This window comes from Aythya marila (genome assembly GCF_965140915.1).
Source record: "Aythya marila genome assembly, chromosome: 6".
NCBI lineage: Eukaryota > Metazoa > Chordata > Aves > Anseriformes > Anatidae > Aythya > Aythya marila.
This window is the reverse complement of record NC_139047.1, coordinates 20,936,465-20,956,483: the sequence shown is the minus strand read 5'-3', so window position 1 is coordinate 20,956,483 and position 20,019 is coordinate 20,936,465. Positions and strand designations below refer to the sequence as shown.

General features: G+C 35.6%; 1 protein-coding gene across 5 annotated transcripts in view; it reads right to left on the bottom strand.

Annotated features, from left to right (window-relative positions):
- Window positions 1-602: 602 nt before the first annotated feature.
- COBLL1 (cordon-bleu WH2 repeat protein like 1) overlaps window positions 603-20,019 on the bottom strand; it is a 92,648-nt gene continuing 73,231 nt past the window's right edge. For all 5 annotated transcript variants that reach the window (XM_082762839.1, XM_082762840.1, XM_082762843.1 and 2 more), the window contains 7 exons: window positions 19,073-19,214; window positions 18,481-18,549; window positions 12,804-13,062; window positions 10,181-10,266; window positions 7,852-9,464; window positions 6,091-6,273; window positions 603-3,118 (listed from right to left, as the gene is read on the bottom strand). In XM_082762839.1, coding sequence (XP_082618965.1) covers window positions 3,032-3,118; window positions 6,091-6,273; window positions 7,852-9,464; window positions 10,181-10,266; window positions 12,804-13,062; window positions 18,481-18,549; window positions 19,073-19,214 — 2,439 coding nt within the window. In that variant the 3' untranslated portion in view covers window positions 603-3,031. The remainder of the gene's footprint in view (window positions 3,119-6,090; window positions 6,274-7,851; window positions 9,465-10,180; window positions 10,267-12,803; window positions 13,063-18,480; window positions 18,550-19,072; window positions 19,215-20,019) is intronic.

Sequence of the window (20,019 nt, the reverse complement as noted above, 5' to 3'; positions counted from 1 at the left end):
TTTCCCTTTTCCAGGTATATCTGTATTCTTAGTTTTATTCTTCTGCAGAACAAATAAAAATATCTTCTTTAATAACTAGAGTTCTGTAGTTATTCAATTAGAATACAATCTTTTGTAGAGAATACGATCTTTTGTGTCTTTGAGAAAGATCCTTTACTTACAAAGCCTTGGAGTCAGAATTAGAGCAAGGTCCCACCATGCTACACTACAATCTGCTGCTTCATGATGGTAAGTCATAGCACGCTTTTAGTGGGGTCTGTTATTTGGTTTACACAATTGCACTGACATTTCTGCTACTGCAGACTCTTGAGGTTTCTTCCCCAGACATTTTGCCTGCCATTCAAAAGCAGCAGGAGGATTTTAAGTACTGTGACATAAATAGTTGTCTTCTGTTGGAAGGCATCTCTAGTACAGGTTCCCCAAACTAAATATGTTTGGATCAAAATAAAAAAACAGAGGTATTTTCCAAGGCATCCACAACAAAGATCTACTGCTACCTAACTGGGACTTGCAGCTGCTAGAAAAAAAAATCCTTATTGCTTCAGCAGATGTTTTCTTGTTTGAATATTTAATAAACACAAGTTTGTCATCAAGAGTTTTTCTGGTAGAATTTAATACAAGAATATTACAGAAGAAATGAGTCTCTAGATATATAATAGCAAGATTTTAAAATGTTTTACATATATGTTGGAAGAAGGAGAAGTTTTGCTAAACAATACTGCCAACTAGTAACAGAAAATCTCATTGAACAATTTCACAGTCCTGTTGTGTGTAGTCATTTAAGTTAATTATCAAGCAAGTTCAGTTGTACAGACAAGAAGCCTTAAAATTCAAGAAAGTTGTTTTTAGTTTTAATCTCTAGTACATGAGATTATATTTGCCTTCAGGAGTTCACATCAAAGGCCAATATACTTTTAACATGAGACTAAGGAATATACAGTATAGTGTTGTAATCAAAACCAAAGAAAACAACAACAAAGCAAGGTTATTTGATCTTTTCCCAAACCAGAATAATTGGACTCCACGCATTTGATTGAAATAATGAAATTATATAGTCTGCAGATGAAATTACAGTTGTATGAAATAACTTTTAGTCACCTCCAGCTGAGAACACAAAAGTTTGAAAGCAAAAGTTTGAAAGCCAATGTAACCCTCTCACCCTAAGTATAAACAAGGAGACTCCTTTGCAGTGCAACCTCTGTGCCAGTTACAGATCAGCATGTTTTTGCTTGAAAAAACAAATTCAAATAGCACAATGAACACAGACACTTAGTAGATTCCTTGGAGAGAGTTACAATTTTCCAGGCTGTCCCTCAAGACACAATAAAATCTAGAAAGCAAGCCCCAGTTAGGAAAAACAAAACAAAAAAACAACCTCTCCATTATCTCCACTATCTCACCATTTTCAAGTGAAGAATGAAGCGTTCTTTTGCAATCAGACCCTGAAACACATATTTTGAACTACCATGTGGGTTCCCGCTTCCACCTTATAATCAGCCCTTGACTGGAGGCAAGAACTAGAAGGCAGTGGCAGCACACCTTGACAAGGGACTAAGTTATAAGAGAGAAAACATGAGAGAACAGCAGCAAATAAGTGCTCCTCAGTTCTCTTTATGAATTTTATTTACTAAAATGTTCTCTGAAGGGTTTCAGCATTAAGTTAACAGTTTTATTAGCAACAAATAATTGAGCCTGTACTAGAAAAGTAATGAGACCTCTCTGAGATTATTGCACAAAAAACTGGCAGCAAACCATTAATAAACCTTTGAAATGCACATTTAGATCAGTTTCAGAAAATGAGTTAACAATGACTTTAAAGTACAAAATAAATATATTGTTAAAGAATAGAAACTAAATATAATTATTTTTATTTAAATCAAGTCCAGCAAGAAAATATTTTAATATGGCAAATACCCCAGCACTTGCTGCATACATCCATAATCTCGCTATTTCATCATGTGTGATCACATTTCTGCCCTCTCCCCAAAATGTATCATCTTCACAAGAAATGCAAAATAGATAAAATATAACATGAAGCATTTTCTTTATATATATATATATTCATTCCCATTTTGGTATTTAATATGTAGTCTATAAATAGAGGCTCTGAGATACAAGAATGGTTTATAAGTGTATTATTGTGCTGTTCTAAGATTAAAATATTTTACACAAACAAGTCTAAAGCAGTTCATTCTTTAGCCATACTTCCAGTGATTTTTTTTTTTTTTAAACTTAATTAATTATCAAAACTGGAATTTGCATTTTATCCCTAAGTGACTATATGCTGATGTCTATTTAAAAGTATATCTAGTTCACAAAATGTTTTGTTCATCTGAGTGCTAGGTAAATACTATATACAGTTGCTCAAAGAGTAGATGAGAAACATCATGTAGTGTTACTCTTAAGAAAACTTTTAGTATAAAAATTTCCAGTAATTTATGTCTTTTTTTTTTAAATACTACCAGGAAAAAATTGGAGGAGATTTAAAATTAAAATACTTATCCCAACTACATCAGCTCAAGGAACAAAAATTTTTTTTTTTAAGAGAAACAAAAGTATTGCATATAATTTTCTACTAATTACAAAATTAATTTAATGAACTAATATGGAGGCAGCATGTGGTAGATTTAAATTCTTACAATCTGTTAAAGTAATACACAATTCAAAATTAATTATCTAAAAGTCTTAGATTTCTTTAAATCTGTAATTTCAGCATACTGCTACATATTGTTCAGTCTTGAAGGCTGAAGTCAACAATTTTTGACACTCACTCCAAAAGAAGCAAAGCTCATCTGCACCTTCTCTTAAAAGTTTTTAGCAGCATAATCAGCTTTATAAAGAGAAAATTATTACCGTAATTTACATATTCTAATAATCGTTTCCAAGGCATCAAAGGACCCAGTGTGAAATTCCTATACCAATTGACAAAAATATATTAACATATACTTGCATTTACACTTTCAAAAATTTATAGTTAGTATTAAGCCGGCCTATGAAGCAGTAGTGAAGTGCAAAATATTTGTTATAATAACTAGTGATTAGCTTTTGCTTCTGTGGAATACAAATAAGTAAGCTTGGCTCTTCCGTTGACCGCTATAGTGTTTGATGGAGGACCAACCTGGAGGCAGGGGGAAAAAAAGGGAAAAAGAATATTAAGCTAAGTTTTTTAAATACATTTGGCTGTAGTATGTTTCACAGCATCATTAAAATATATATATATTGTTATTCAGTTTTTCTTGTCTTCAGTCTTTTCTATGTTTTTCTTATTCCAATGAAAGATCTCCTACATAATTTCTGAACAAAGCACATATATGCTACAGAAGTAGGATAAAATGTTTTTAAGTAATTGCATACATTTCTATCAATAAATTCAGTGAATATCTATTCAAAACATACAGAATTTTTAGTCCATCTCTGGACCTGGCTGAAAAGGAATACATGAAAAACTATCACTCAAAATTAACATTTTAAAATTAAATATTGAATGGAATTGATTCCTAATAAAATCTGACATTCATTTATGCCATGCTCTTGTATCAGGAGCAAACTATAATTTTTAGGATAGATAGCAAAGACCTAATTTTCAGGAGAGCTACATAAACCAGTTACTCTAGTTGGAGTTAAAGGGAGCCACGGGAGCTGCATACCACAGCACATAGCTTACTAAACAAAATGAAAATATTATTAAAAGAAAATAGTTAAAAAGAAACCTCATTTGACCCATTTTAGGTTAGTAATTACTGAGGACCAACAAAATTCAACAGAAAAGGCCAGCAACACAAAAGACCACAGATCTTGGCATTGCATACTGACAACTTATTAAATAAAACAGGGTAAAAATAAAGGATTGGGCTAGTGGTGCCAGCATTTTATTTTTTGAACAATTCCCTCAGAGACCCTAAGAAATGGAGAGTACGGTGAGAGGTAAATGAGAAGCAGGCACCTGACAACCCTCTTTCACAATTCCAATGGTTTGCATTATTACCCCTTTTATTGAGAGCAGCACAATAGTGGAAGCTGGAAGCTGAGGTGAATGCAAGCAAAAAGTCCTTTCAATACTGGAAATCACTTTTGGGTGCAAACTTACTGATGCAAAATGTTTCACATCTCTATTTGTCCTAGTACAGCCAAGTTCTCCATGTTAAAACGGGAATGTTATTAAATTTGCCATAGGCCAAAAAAAATCCTCTTTCTGCAGTCAGACACACCTGTACCACAGTACATGCACTCTGGTTAAAAGAGCATTGTGTGTACAATTGTTTGGCAGAATTTCAGCTGGTTCTTCATCGCAATTTTAGGAGGGGTGTGGAATGGATGTTGAAGCCTGTTTCAGGTTTCAATGTTGCAGAATGCTTTTCCTCACGCTTATGGAATCTTCTAATCATTTTTCCTTAAAAAAAGCCCCTCATCACCCACAGCCTCTACAGATACTATACTGAGGAAGGACAACTCCTGCCCACAGCAGAGTTGGCAAGGGAAAGAGGAAAAAAAGGATCTGAGTCATCACCTCTCTTTTCTTCACAGTACCATTCCTGTACCTTGACTGCTAAGACTATACAGGTCATCATCTTTATTAGAAAATGATAAATAGCCACATAAGTTTTGTCTGTGGTTTTTCAAGTAGCTATAGACTTCTTGAATTCTGAAAAGAACTTTATGAATTATATTTTTTAAAAACACTTGCAAGCTACTGTGTCAGTAGCCAATGCCTATAGGTATTTCCCACAGAATCGTAAAACAAATTTCACACGCTATGCAAAATAAATGAAATTCAATATTATTCACAATTGTGCATTGGAAAAAACAGTAAAAATACATGCATATATATGCAAGCAAACAAGCAAGAAACAAACAAGACAAACTCAGGTAGAATAGATCAAGTTAACATCAAAGTGACTGAAAAATATGATACTTGCTTAATCTTAACTTGTTTTTAAAATGGCTTGTAGTTAGTGACAAATAGAAGCAATACTCAGTGCCTTATGTACTGCTCTTACTGTCTGAAGGCAACAACTAGTTAAGCATAGTTATACCCTTTCTGGGAAAATGAATCTTCCTATCCACAGTAGAAATAATGGGAGGCCTACAGGCCTCAGACAGGCTGTTGCAGTGCTAAACTGAAATAAAACCTCACATATTTGAAACAGAGTATTCTAATATTTGACCAGCAACTGAGAGATTTTGATCCTATACAATCAAAAATTTTCATTAAAAAACAAAAAAACCCTCACAGCCACCCACCACACATCATTTGCTTTTATTCAAGTTTAAAGTGCAAAAAGGAAGACAAAAAAACCTCATGAGTTCCTTAACTTTCTGCAATGAGAAATTATTCTGAAGTACAGAATACAAAATACTAATGCTACATCAAGAAAGCTTTTACATCAAGAAATCTTTTTATGAGACTATCATTAAATTGTCTGGTTACAAATTTAAAACAATAGATTTTTAAAGCCTGCGATACCCAGTGAAGGAAGTACAGGTGCATTTTAGGAGACAGAAAAGAAAAATTAAGCAGCACTTTTTACCTGAGGGAGTGGGGGAAGACAGACTTATTAGGACTGTTAACAAGACATTGAGAAATATCTTACTAATAATACCAAACAGCAGCAGGAGGCCTTAAGAATTAAGGACCTAACAGAGTTTAATACCTGGAAAAATCAAATCTTCACAACTTCTATTTATCTGCCTGCAAAGGATTGCAGCTAATTCAGGTCTAGGATGAAGCTGCTTAGCATGCATCCAAAACCACAGTACTTCAAAACATATAAACACAAATAATTTAATAGGTTCCTGCGGTTTTGAAAGAGACAGTAATTGGCAACTTAAAGATATCTAACTCATTTCAGGAAGATTTCCGATTGCATTTGCACTCTTTGAAAGAAGGGCATATAAAGCTTTCTATGTGCATGCACCAATTTATTCTGCAAAGCCGAACTCTCCTCCCCACCTCCATTTCCATTGTTACATGTAAGAGATCTCACAGCACTTCATGCCAAAGCTTACTACTTTCAGTGTCAGACATTAATATGGCAATTTTGAAGGAAACGCTATGAGTTCATTGTTACGGATGCAGTGATGAAAACTCACCCTTTTCAGTTTGGCAGCAGCTTCTCCAGAGCGGATTGCAGCCAGCAAGCTCTGGTGGATCTGTTCTGGGTCAGAGCGCTGGACTGTCATCGCAGTTTGTCTCGTAGTGACAGGGGGTGGTTGGTCAGCTGAAGCACCTGACTGTGCCTGACTTTTTTGCTCACTATTCACATTGCTGCTTCTCTGTAAAGAGAGGAAGCAAGAGGAAAAACATAACAAAGACCTTTAATGTTAATAAGTCACAACTAAGTCAACTCACAAGAGGCTGCATCTCAGCCTGGGCCACCACTGCAGCATTTGCTTTGTTCAAGATTTCAGAGAGCAGCCATGTTTCCACTATAGCTTTTGGAAACTAATCTTCAATTTATCAGCAACCAAAAAGTTCTAAGATTCATACATTTTTTTGACTTATTAAAATGTTGAAGAAATTCCTCCAAGATCAGAGAGTTTGAGACTCCACAAAGTGATAAGATATGGAAATAATATATTCCAAAAGGAAAAGAAGGAAAAATACTACAATTTTATCATCTGAATTTCTACTAAATGTTAACTAAACTAGATGAAATTTGAGCATTACAACTCGTTGAGACCTGTTTTTGTTTTGCTTTATTTCCCTGATGACTTGACAAGCTATTACTCCAAAATGTCACCACCTCAAATGTAGGCACATTAGACAACACATTGTAGCATATTTAAATATTCTTTAAGCATTGAAGTATCTAACAAAGATCAGTTCCGAAGTATTTCCATATAAAACCATTCATCACCATCACATATGCTAGAATGAGCATTTCTTTTACTCATGTTTTCCTCTGAGAATCTAAATTTAACATATAATTCTTATCCAGAAGCTATCCTGAGAAGTTCAACAATGCATTTTGAACCAAAAGCATAGGTGGTGGCAAGCACTGCTGTATTTTGAAGCTACTGAGCAGAGATTAGCATTGAACTTCCATACCCAAAGAACGCTTATAAAAACAGGAAGGCTGGAACAGTACAGCCTCTTGCCTGCTAAGCCCAGAATCCTATAATACTGCAGATTTGTACAGAACATGCAAGGCAGCCAGCAGTCTTTAGGCGCACGTACACATCTCAGGATTTGTGGATACATCAAGCTGCCATTGTGCAGATGGAACTTATAGGAGACAGAAAGTACCTTTGCCAGAGCAGCTTAAAACAGTTCTCTGAATGATGCCTTATCTATGCACTCACATCATTATGACATCTATGCACTCACAACATTAATATATTGCTGATTAATACATTAGCTGATTTTTATTTTTGTTAGTTTCTTACTTAAGGTAAGTAGTTATGTCAGCAAAATTTTACACCCTTGGTTCAAGTATGTTTCTGACATGATCACTTGAAGCAAAACTCATGCTACCCAAAATTAAAGAAACCAACATGCAGAACCATAAGGAACACATCCTAAGTGCTCTGAACATAAAAATAGGTATACACAGAATAAGTAATTCTGTTTAATTTACCGTTTTTCTTCAAAGTACAAGGGGTGATAATTATGGCAAGAAATAATTATTTCCACTATTCTGAATGAGACTGCTTTCACTTTAGCATTCCTTTTTCCTTATAATTCATTATAATGCTGTGCTACTCCTATGTACCACAAGATGTTTACACTGTTTCAATGCAGAACTTTTTGATAAGCCAGTAGTTCAGTGATTAGGCAGAATAAGTCTCTGCTCTGCTGTAAATGACATTGCAGAAATTCACCAGTCAAGAAATATTAGAAATAAAGTTTACCTTATCCATTAGATTATTTTGTGACCCTCCAGTTATGCTGTGTAAGGAAGGGTTTTTCACTTGAGGGAGGGAGGTAGCTGAGGAGAATTCAGCTGCAGAAGTGGCAGATGAGAGTTCAACAGGAAATTCCTCTCTAGGTGCCTGGCTAGTGATTGTACGTGTCTTGTTGAATGACTGTGACCTTTTGACTGCTGATGAGACAGCAAGAGCAAAAGGGGATGGCCTTGAACTGGAATATGGCTTCGGAACTGCAAAAGTTCTTAGAGTTCTTAGGTTCAACGGTGCTGGTTGGCAGGGGGGAAAACTTGACGGTTTATTGCTTTTAACAGGAGAAGTGGAGGATTCAATTTTTTTCCCATCATCTTTTTCTTCATCTGCTGGAGGAGAGGAACTACTTGTTTTATGTAAAGAAAAAGAGGTTTCATCAGGTGATGATATTCTTTTTTCAATCTCTGTATTTTTAACTTCATTTGGAGTGGAATTAGGAGCACTAACAGTACTTCTGGCAATTGCCGATGTCACATAATGACTTGAAACTCTCCGTTGCATCTGAAGAAAAAAAGAATTAGGCTTTGCTGTAGGACTTAATGCATTTGACTTGTCCTGAGTCCCAGAAGAAGCATTTGTATTATCCGTGTTGAGCATCAGTGGGATACACTGCTTGGAAGGCTCTGTTTCTGTTTGATTGCTCTCAGTAGCAATCTCGGCTCCAGATGTCCCCCCATGTTCAGACATGCTGTTCACTCTGTGCAGCAGATCGTTTGCTGCTGCAGGTTTATTTTGTGAACAAGCCTGTAAATGACCCACACTTTTTGAAAAATGAGAAATTTCAGCTTGCATTGTGAATTCTTTGGGGTCTTCATGCTTTGGAGAGTTGTCAGAAGTAGATACATCTTGATCTTTACAGTCTGATGCAACTTCTGACTCCCAGCTCCTCATTATTTCTAAGGATTTTGGAGGCACTATTTTATAAGTAGTCATTCCAATTTTTGGTATGTAATCTCTTGTAATTTCATTAGCAGGCTTAGGTTTAGGTTTCATGTCCTGTCTATAAAGAGGGTAACCTTTTATAGGAGAGCCATCTGGAGTTTTTGCAACTGTTTCTGGTGAAGCAATGTTACTGCCATTTGTACAAATGTGAATTTCATCTTTTATGGGAATTACTTTTTCATGTGTAACTTCCTGTCTCTGAAGATTTTGTTCCGTTATAATTTCTTCATCTGTTTGCATTCCTTGCATCACTCGAAGAAGGGGGCTGTTTATACCTGTATTTTGTTGAGGGACCGGTCCTCTGAATGAGAATGATTCACAATCTTTCATTTCTTTTTGTGTAGTCCTTCCCAAATCGCAAACTGTTGGACCTGTCTGAATTGCAACATCCTGAGTTTTTACTGTGTCCAGGCTGGTTTGATTTGTTTTCTGATCTTGTTTTTCTGGAATCAGTTGAGTATAATTCCTCTGACTTACAGAGATGTCATTTTTAGATGCTTGACAGTTTGATAGTCTGTCAACTTCAAGCTTGCTATTTTCTCTAAAATCTACTGCTTTAATTTCTGCTGTCTGATGTTCTCTCCCATCTTCGTTTGTTGGAAGGAGTTTTGTGTCACTGTAATCTTTAAGTTAGAGAGATTCCGTAAATTAATATAGATGCAGTTATACAGACTAATATTAATATTTTCCTTAATGCTTTTAAAAGCTGGTTAAAGAAATACTTATACTTGACTGATATTGCCAAATAATTATATTCGTACTCAGGTATTCTTCTTTACTTAACATGTAACTAAGTAAGGAAGTTAACAGGCTTCTGTTCATACTGTCATGCATGACCTTTAAAAATATATTCTAGAGTCACTTTAGACATGCTAACAACTTTCAGTTGACTATACAGGTATCAGTGACCTGAGCTCAAAGTTTACGCAGTATTAAGTTAGATCCAATTTTTATTTAGTTCCATCTTTGTAGTGTCTGTTCTATGGTTTTAACATTAAAAATGTTACTTGTTAACTCTACCTTGTGTATTTGTAAAAGGGGACAATTGGAAAACACTAAAACCTCCTTCCCTCTCCTAAGCAATGCTCCACCCACACTGCCCTACAACAGTACAGCTTTGACTACTGCTGGAGGAATAAAAAACAAAACAAAAAAAACAACCCGCAGCCAATTTTCATAACCTCATCTCAAAGAGGATATGCCAGAGCTAGAGGAAGTATAAAGAAAATAATCCAATGATAGCAATTCAAATGTGATGGTATTATGAGCGTTTTCAAAGGAAACAAAGAGTTTTCTTCAAACTTGTTTTGAGTATTAAAAATGAGTGGGAACTACTCACCATGATTTTTATTTTGATCCAAAATTTTAAGCTTCCTATCTTTCTCGAACGCAGCTTGCTCAATGCTTATCTTAGTCTGTAGTTCTCTGCAAAGCACAACAGTATATTAAATATGCTGGTATCATTCATTTCAGTAAACAGAAGAAAAGATGCAAGAGAACTGGCAATATTCTCCAAACACAGATGGACAAAATAGAATCACTCTGCCAAACATTGGAGTACCCAACAGAATCGTTTATTTATTTATTTTAAATGAGAGGAAATGCTGCTATGATATTTCACCAAAATGACATGCAGCTTCACTCTCTTCTGTGTAACATGATCAGTTTTCCTTTCCCTTCTTCCTCTCCTTTTGTTTACTCATTCACTTTTAACAAGGCTCTTTCCACTAACAACTCAAGTTTAGTGGAGCCACTAAGGTAATGCTTTATCTTTCATTTAATGATGTTCCTAGCACGAAGTCTTATGACACCCCCAACATTTAGAATCTGTCTTTAGTTTTGTTTCCGACAGAATATGAAGTCACATGAGATGCTGACTGCATATGAACTGTGCAGTATAGACTTCAAGATAGTAACGAAAAACTTTCTGTTCCTTGCAAGAAATGTCTTGAGAACAACAAATAAATATGCATAAAACATGTTACTTGCATACTAAACATTTTGCCAATGCATACAATGTCTGCCTCTGATCAGAGGGGACAAAAGAACTCCACAAAGGCTGAAAAAAAAAAAAAAAAAAAAACACTTTGTTTTTAGGAAATATTAAATATCTGACTTCAAAAGGCAAATGAAAAACGCCAAAATAGTGTAAATTTCTCTTTTAGAATATTTCATTTTCTCTTTTAAAAATATTAGAACTTCAAACTTCTGTATGTTTGAGATACTTTTATTTTCTGTAGTACTAACACTGGCATTATGAAGATTCCATTTCATTTGCCACATCAAATGCATTAGTTATCAGGAACTACTGCTGTGAGCTGAAACATCTGTTTTGAGTATTTAAAAAAAATAAATTCCTCAATAAGCATCCATCCTCATGTTGCCTGTACAGTCCAAAACATGCTCTAAGCGTTCAATAACCACTAAACAGAAGCATACACGCTCAAAATTTTTGTTGGAAGTACATTAAAGCTCAGTCCTGCCCTCTGTACTCTTGCTTATCTCCATTCCCTTGAACATAGCTGAGGGACAGAATGACAAGTACTTGCAACAGGCTGAACTGTTTAAAAACAAAGAAAATTGCCAAATGTCATAGAGCATTACAGGAATCAGACCTTTTGACTGAAATACTATACATACCCCAGGTTTGATTAAAAAACATCTTCAAAGTCACTAGATCCAATGTTAAGTTTGAATTACCAGATTTCCAGAAACAATGTCAGAGAAACCCTACTCCTCATTTTCAACACTGTAGTATTTCATGAAGAAAAGGATTTCCAAACTCTGAAGTTACAGCACAGTGCATAACTAGGTGATGTTCAACAGTATTATAGACCACAAAAGGCCTATACAAGTTAGTTGTGGGGTGGGAGTGATGAAATATCCCCTGGACAACTGGCCAAATAGGCACAATAATTCAGGTCTCGATAATCTGCAAGAATTTAAAAATAACATTTGGTGGATCCACCAGCTCAGTTCCTCAAAGAGCAGACACACCCAAGCAATTTGTGCAGTATTTCTCAGGACAGAACATCAAAGATTTTTGCAAAGCCCCACCTGGCACTGAACTGACAAAAAGACCCTAGAAATACAAGTCAAAGCTCTCTGCATTACCTTCAAAGTTCTTGGCTACTATAGCATTCACACATTTTGGCCTCGGTACAGTAATTGAAACAGTTCTTTCAGTTTAAATTGGGAACAGTAGCCAGCTGAGTTGCCCCAGGGAACAACAGAAATAGTGAATTACATTAATGCAATGGGACTTCTCTGGACAATCAACATTCATTTCAAGCAGGCACTAACTCATGTTGGGAACCTGCTGAGTCAGGTAGTTTAACAAACATGCTAAAGTGCAAAGTTACAACATCACAAGAAGGGAAAATGAGTGGTTAAGGAAAGTAATATGTTAATTCTTGTTTGTCCTGAGAGAAGACAGATCAAGACAGGTCAAGACAACTGGCTAATATATTAAGAAAACAAAACAAATTGTAGAGCAATAGGTAACAGATAAACAATAGAAGCATGCCTAGAACCGAAATGGCCAATATACCTGTTTTCCCCCCAACTGTAAGAATGATCTTGCAAATTCTCTTTAAATGAATCAAATCACATTTCCTGCCCCGCTTCTCACCTCCTTCCCCCCAGCACACTGCACTGCTCTAGTAATTATGTTTAAAACTTTTATGTTTAAAAGATGGGTTCAGCTTTTCTGGGATCTGGATGTTTTAGTAGTAAGGAAAGGAAGGCTTAAACAGAACACCCAGCACAACAGTCATTTTTGTTGAAAGGCTTCATGAATTACTGTGTCCAGAAGAGTGCTACAATGAAAGCTAAGCATATTAAGCTCATTCCTCTCTCACAATTCTCTATTCTGTGCTCCACAATGAAACAGCACTCTACATTTTATTTGCCTCCCCCATTCCCTCCCCAGTGCTCCTTTCTTTGTCACAAAGCGTACTTACTTGCCATCTGTGCTCATATTTTCTTGTTTTTCTTCCTTGAAGCTTTGTGAGTTGTCTACAGAAACAGTGCCAGGAACAAGAGCTGATGAAGCAGGATCATTTTTTTCAGTTTCCAGTTGTACCTCAGTAAAGCTGAAGGCTGCAGTAATCTCTCCTGTCCTGAGAGAGGTATCCGTACTTTCACTTTCCTCTCCCTGTTGCACGCTCATCTCTTCCTTTTCATCAATTTCTTCCAGGCTGTATTCTGTGGTCCTTACACCTACACTCACAGAAAGAAAGAAAAAAAAAAAAAAAAACAAAACAAAACAAATACCAACCCACAAATATCAGTTCAGGGTGCAGATACAAAAGAGACCGTGAAGTCAGCCTAAGTAGTTTGAAGAAGGAAAATTGAGACTTCTCTTAATTCAGGGGGTGGGGTGGTAAGGACTCATTCAGATTTAATTTCACAGTATTTTCTAGTTCTTTCCAATTCTCTTTTTACATGAAAATATACTTACCACCATGCTACTGTTCATCTGTTTCTGCATCTGTAACTACTGCATAATGTTGTCTTTTGTTTAAGCCAAGCATTGAAGTAGTATAGATCAAAATATATTTAACAATGTCATAAGCCCAAATTTCATGGAGGTAGAGAGTTTATTTTTCCCAGAGTTCTTACCATTTCCATTACCTCTCCAATGAGGCTTAGAATAAATGATTCCATTAGATCAGAGTAAGTATGTTAGAGACCAAATCTCAGCTTATTCCACATTTTGAACAAGATTGCTCACCACTATCAAAATTTTCCCACAATCATCCCAAGGGTATTAAAACATAGCTAGATGTGTCTTGTGCACTGCCCTATGTTACAGTAGAAGTACATGAACAATAATATTAAAAAAATACATGTTGATCTATTAAAATAAAATTTCCAGCCAAAGCATAGTTAAAAAGGTTTAGTTACTGGTTTAGGACACGTATAAGCCAGCATACCTACAGTCAGACTAATAAACCCACTTATTTTTCCAGAGGGACTAACTGTATCTGGCTTTACTTTCATGTCAGGAATCTTCCTATAACAAGATGTTGATTGACAAATATTAGTAAGTGCACCATACAATTTACCTCTTGGCTTTGCAACTTGCATTCTACAACACCAAGAAAATAATAATTCCATCTATATAGTAAAATATGGTGCCATGGCAAGTTACTGGAAACAGAGCCATATAAGCAGTGGACTCTGCCTGACCTGAAGAAGGTATTCCCGTTAGCTTTGCATGTGCCAATACCTATTAGGCACAGGCCTTGCAATTGGCCTTTTAGACTTCAGTAAAAGTTGTATCAGTAAATTTCGAAGTGTAAAACAACCCTACACAAAGGCAAAGAATTGAAACAAAATACCACCTTGAAGTAAACAGAAGTCTACAGATGTACTATTATAGAAACATAACAGAGAACTCTGAGACCTGGAGAAATTCTCTATTCAGAATAGAAATTTTGCTTTTTCCAGTAGGGTCATTGGTACAGAGTTCAGTACTACAGTTGCAGAACAAATACAAAAGCTAAACATTTTACTATTGAATTCTAGTTAGTTTTTTATATTGCTCTCTAGTACTAATGCTTGGCAGCTGCAGATTCAGCAACATGATCAACACATGTCACATTGCTGAATGCAGAGGTGATCTAGATGCCCACAGAAAAAGGAGCAAGACTGCAAAATGGTGCAGATGAACTCTTTCCATGTCACTTAAACACGTGAAGACAAATATGCCATGCTTTTATCAAAGAGATTCCTCAAGACTTTACAAGTAAGAGTAAGCTCCTTCTCTTCCTCCCGCCCCCCCCGCCCCGTCTCCATTTGGGGCAAAATCATACAAGGTGCCTAATACTTTGGAAAGGATTTTAGTGATCAAATGCTGGCAGACATCAAATCTGCTGAGACTATTGCACGATCTGTAACCAACTCTCAAGATCACATCATTTACACAGATGAGAACTTTCTTGAAAATGAGTGAACACTATCACAGTTAACAAGTGGCCTTGTAGTATCTCCATCCCACAAATGCCATGAACCTGAGTCACCAACAGCCAGAGGAACAAAGACTAAGACCTTCAGTCTAATACTCTGTGGAAACCTGAATTATACAACAAAGCACAGCCAGGCCTTCTGACAAGACAAACGGAAACATTGCTATGGCTTTGTGCCCAGTCACTGCAGTCATCTCTGTCACTTTTCCTCTGGAGAAATATAATGGCTAAGTTGTACACTAAGTTTCCATTACTGTACTGATGGGATGGAAAGTTAGCTTGGGTTGGCAGGAGACATTGCGGGCTTTCCTCCTACACAGAAGTTCATCCTTTCTGTGCTAGAAACACTTCCAAGCTTGGACTGGACTAACCTGAACTACAAATGTATAATTCCAAACAAACAATTCTCACACTTCATAATCAGTGCTCTACTGTATTATCAGCAGAACACCAAACTTGCTTAAGGTTAGTTTCAACTAGTGGTTTTTAATCTGTGACTGTTACTACGAGACCTGGGCCACCAGTGCTACTACAGAAAAACAGTATGAATGACTTTGATACATAAACAACGTGTAACAGCCATTCTTCATTTACATTACCCAGAGGAACAGTTCAGATCTTTTGACTTGTTTCTAAACCCTCCATGTAGAGTTTTTATATGCAACATGTCACTAGGAATTACTTAGGGCAACACCAGCTACATATTGCACCCTAATTGCCTATATACTCTATATGTAAATACATATAGAATATAAACATTTTTGTCTGCGAGTAATTTATCCTCCATGAACATTAGTCACTGAGTTTCAAATAGTCCTAAAAGAATGTTATTAAAACCTACAGGGCTACACTGTGAAGAAATACCTTACGACTGATAAACCAACTGCAAGTGTCCTTTGAGTCAGTAAGAATACTCTCTGAACAACGGACAACAGGCTGATGCTGCTTTCTGAGCCTGTATGCTTGTAAATACCAAAGCCAAAAAGCCTGACTACATCATGTAAATCTGTCAGTAATTTTACTCAGCCCTATACTCCTTAAGAAAGTTTTAAGAGATTCTGTAACCAAGATGATGATATCAAGGGATTCATTTAATGGAAGTTATTGAAAAGAAAAAAGCTACAGATTTTTAATCCATTTCACCCTTTCCCCTAGGAAAAAAAAAAAAGGACTGATCATTAATTAAGCTTTGGGAAGGGGAACAAAAATCATAACTGAGGGTAAATTGTTGTTTATAATCCCAAATGTTCAAATTAATTCTCTCAATGTTTATTCTAGTTGATGTATGCCTTCAAATCACTTTTGTCAAGGTACAGTCTGTTTTCACAATAGAAATGTTGCCTATTCAAAAGCTTATAGCATAGTTCCAATTAACGTACATGGCTCTACTAGCTACGAACTACTAAGACAACAAATATTTATTGAATGCTTGTAATGGTTCATTATAGGGCAGAAGGTAGCACTATATTCACAGCTTAAAAAATTATTTACTTATTTGCTAAAGGAGCAACGCATAACAGAACTGCTTTGGGAATGCCAATCACAGCTGATCAAAAACTCCATGCTTCTAGAAGCCTGACACTCAAAGCAGTATTAATCCAAATGGAAGGAACTACATTAACATGTAATGTTAAAATTATGTCCAATTTAACAATTACATACATACTGAAATATTTTACCTTATCTATATAAAACTGTGCCCAAGTTTGATGCATAATTTTCAGACTAGGAATAAGACAAGTACAGTGAAATTGATTTTGCTGCTGGTGAATACCGGCTCTCAAAGCATGATAGACTTCGCTAAGAGGACTCTTTATAAACAGGCCTCTGGACGGTTTCAGAGATGCCACCAGAGAGCAGCAGCATCCCGGGGGTGGGGGAGGCAGAACTGTACAGGATGATGAGTCTGTGTTATGTGACATTGAAAAAAACACACTGCATGACATGGTCAACAAAGGACATTGCAAGAATGCAAGACAACATCACAAGCAGAACTACAGAATGAAAGCTGTTACTAACCATGGAGGTAAATCCCAGGGCTCAACACAGACCGTTCTAAACCCAGTGAGAATGATTTTTTTTTTTTTTTCTATTTCTTTCCATTACAAATTATTTAATTACAAAAATTAAATACCTCAAGCAGAGGTTACTAAATCTACAGAAAAGTGAATGAGGTATTTCTATGAAGCTCAGAGCTGCTATCTATGCAATACTTAAGACAGTACAGTGATGGGAAATGCAGAAATTCAATCTACATTCTTAAGATAGAAACAAGCTCAAGAAAACAAAAAACTTGATATTAAATCATAGCATGGTAACTTTGCTTTTTATCTTAGAAGCATCATGTGGAAAAGAACACAGTTTTCAACACAGGAAATTAAGCACTAATAAATATCATTATCACTTAGAATTAGAAGTGACTATCCGTCTTCATCTACTACAGTAACTAGAAAGAGTTAACAACTTCATTGTATCTTGAACATCAGGCTACACAATGTAGGTTAATACTTCCTATTTATTAAGAATATTTTATTCTTCCAAAGACTTTTCTCACTATTTTTTCTATTAAATGTCTTTTCTGGCAATTTACATAAGTTGCCCTACACACTAATTGAGACCAAATCTACTTATTACAGATCTTACCATTTGTGTTTTTTTTTTCCCCCTTTGCCAGAGATCTAAGGTAGCAGATGACATTTTCTATTCTTGTGGTGCATTTGCTTGTTTGCTTTTACCATTCCAACCAATTTTACTGGCACCTCCAATTAACTACCTGGAAAACTAATGCTTTAGAGTTTCTGTCAACTAGCAGAGTAACTGTGCGTTTAGCTTCATACACTGCTCGTGACATTCCATATGCTTAGTGTTTATGTTTCTCATTCTTAGTAAAATACACTGACGAGTGATTTTTCCATACTACACTGGTATTGATTATTCTAAAAACTTTTGCAAATTTTAAGACTCCTAGGTGTTGTATATTGTATTTGAACCCTACAGTCAGACACTTACCAAAAGCAGTACTTAAAGTTCTCCTGTTTGCACTGTTAAGACTTTAAATTAATAAGTAGTGTTCTGCAGGTATAGAACTGTATTTTACTGTAAACAACTACACATTTCTGTATCATATTTTTTCCACAACACCCAATAAATCACTTAAATTATAATCAATATCCATGCGTACAATTTACGTTTATGTTTATAACTTATGTTTTAAAGGTTGTTCAGATGCAACCAGGCACAGATTTGCTGCTACCCCTAGGTTACGCAGGTCAAGGGCAGCACAGCAGTGGGTTCTGAAAACAAGACTGGGCTTTGGATTTTGAAAGGTCTGTTATAAGACATACAAAAATCACTGAAGTTCTAGCTTGTTCTTGCCTTGTCTCATTGGGGGTTAAGAGGGAAAATAAGGATATTGTTTAGTTTCTTAAAATGTGGAGCACAGAAACCAATAGAAAACGTATTGTACATGTTTCTGTAGACAGTGAAGATAAAACACCTGTATTTTAGAAAGCATTATTCGTACTTCAATGGAAAAGGTAATTGATTTGAGTCACTAAAATCAGTCCTATACTCAAGACGTATCCACAGTAAAATAATTTATTACTATGAATTTATGGCAGTTTACTATGAAGCAGATTTTACCAATGTATTTGGAAAAAAAACCAACCTGTTTCAGACAGCATTTCAGTGGTTCTTTCTTCCACTTTGGTGGGGGTTGATTCTCTTGACTCTGTTACTGCAAAAAGTCAAGTAATAAGCTTTTTTTGTGAGAAGTATTACCTCTCAATTTCTACACCAGTGGAAGATCCAGATAAAATGTTGTGATCTGCCTTACTGGTGAGTTCCTCAAGAAATATACCTTCTCTTAAGCAACCACTGCTTGACACATTTCTCAGATATTTTTAATATCAACTGTTAGGTATTTTTCAACCTGAGAGAACTTAGTTTTTGATCAGAGGAATTATAATTATATAAAACCCTTCCTCTAAATTCTTTTTCTCATTACGTAGTCTATTAATCTCCCTCTAACTATAACTAGCTTTATATTATTTCTTATTTCCTGATCTTCATGCCCTAAAACTTGCCTTTCTTTGAGGGGCCAATCTCAAAGTAGCATTACCAATCCCTATAATATGAAGATGTTTGGCATACAGAACCTTTACTTTAAGTCCTTATCTCATAGGGTGGTATTTCTTTCATGTTTAGCCAAATTGCCATATTTTCTGTTGCCTCCCAATTAAAGAGTATAAAAAGATTACCAGTCTCATTACTGCTTTCACTTTGATCTTCTGGTGTTCTAGAGGGTGGTGAGGGTGCTTTGCGCTTCATCCTCCGTAAAGAGTTCACAGAAGCAGTGTCACTGAGTGGCAGAGAACCTTTTCTTACTAATCCTGGAGGGGCCTAAGAAGGGAGACAGGGCAGAAAAAAATTATTAGCAATTAAAGCAAACAAAATAGCTCTAGTAATTACTCTCCAAAAGTATTTATAATATATATTCATGCAGGAGAGAGTGTCTACCTATTACCAGATATATTATGTTTCTCATCTTAATTCTTACAATTAAAAACTATATAGAGTTTCTAGAGTAATTGAATATATTCACAGAGGTCCAAGACACAGCAGTAAATTGGTTGTTATATGTAGTAACAGAGAATTCGTATTCTTTATGCCCTAAGGCCATTCTACAAAACCCAAATAAATCTTCTCTAAAAGTAGCTAAAATCACTGTGGAAAAAAGCTTCAGCTACAGGCAACTGAAATGACATGACACGTTTCCTTCAACAACATTCCTAATTGGATTGCATATATAATGATTAGGACTTTGCTTCTCTACTTGAAATACTTGGATTTTTATAGAAATTCTTCTAATGCCATCCTTCAAAATTTATATTGGAAAGGATGACTGTCTTACAATAGCTATTCATATTTAATTGTAATAAAGTGTAACAACAATAATTCTAATGCCCACTGATGCTAAATTGCAATAATGCTCTCATATTATTGTAGCAGAAAACAAGAGCTTAATTCACAAATAATCAAAAGCATTTAAAAAAATGGACACAGGTTACCTTATAGAATACTAGATGAATACAGTTCATATGATATAACAGCCCAATTGCATTTTAAATTAATATGTATTCGTACATACATATATATATGTATATATATGTGTGTATATATATACACACACATATATATATTCCAA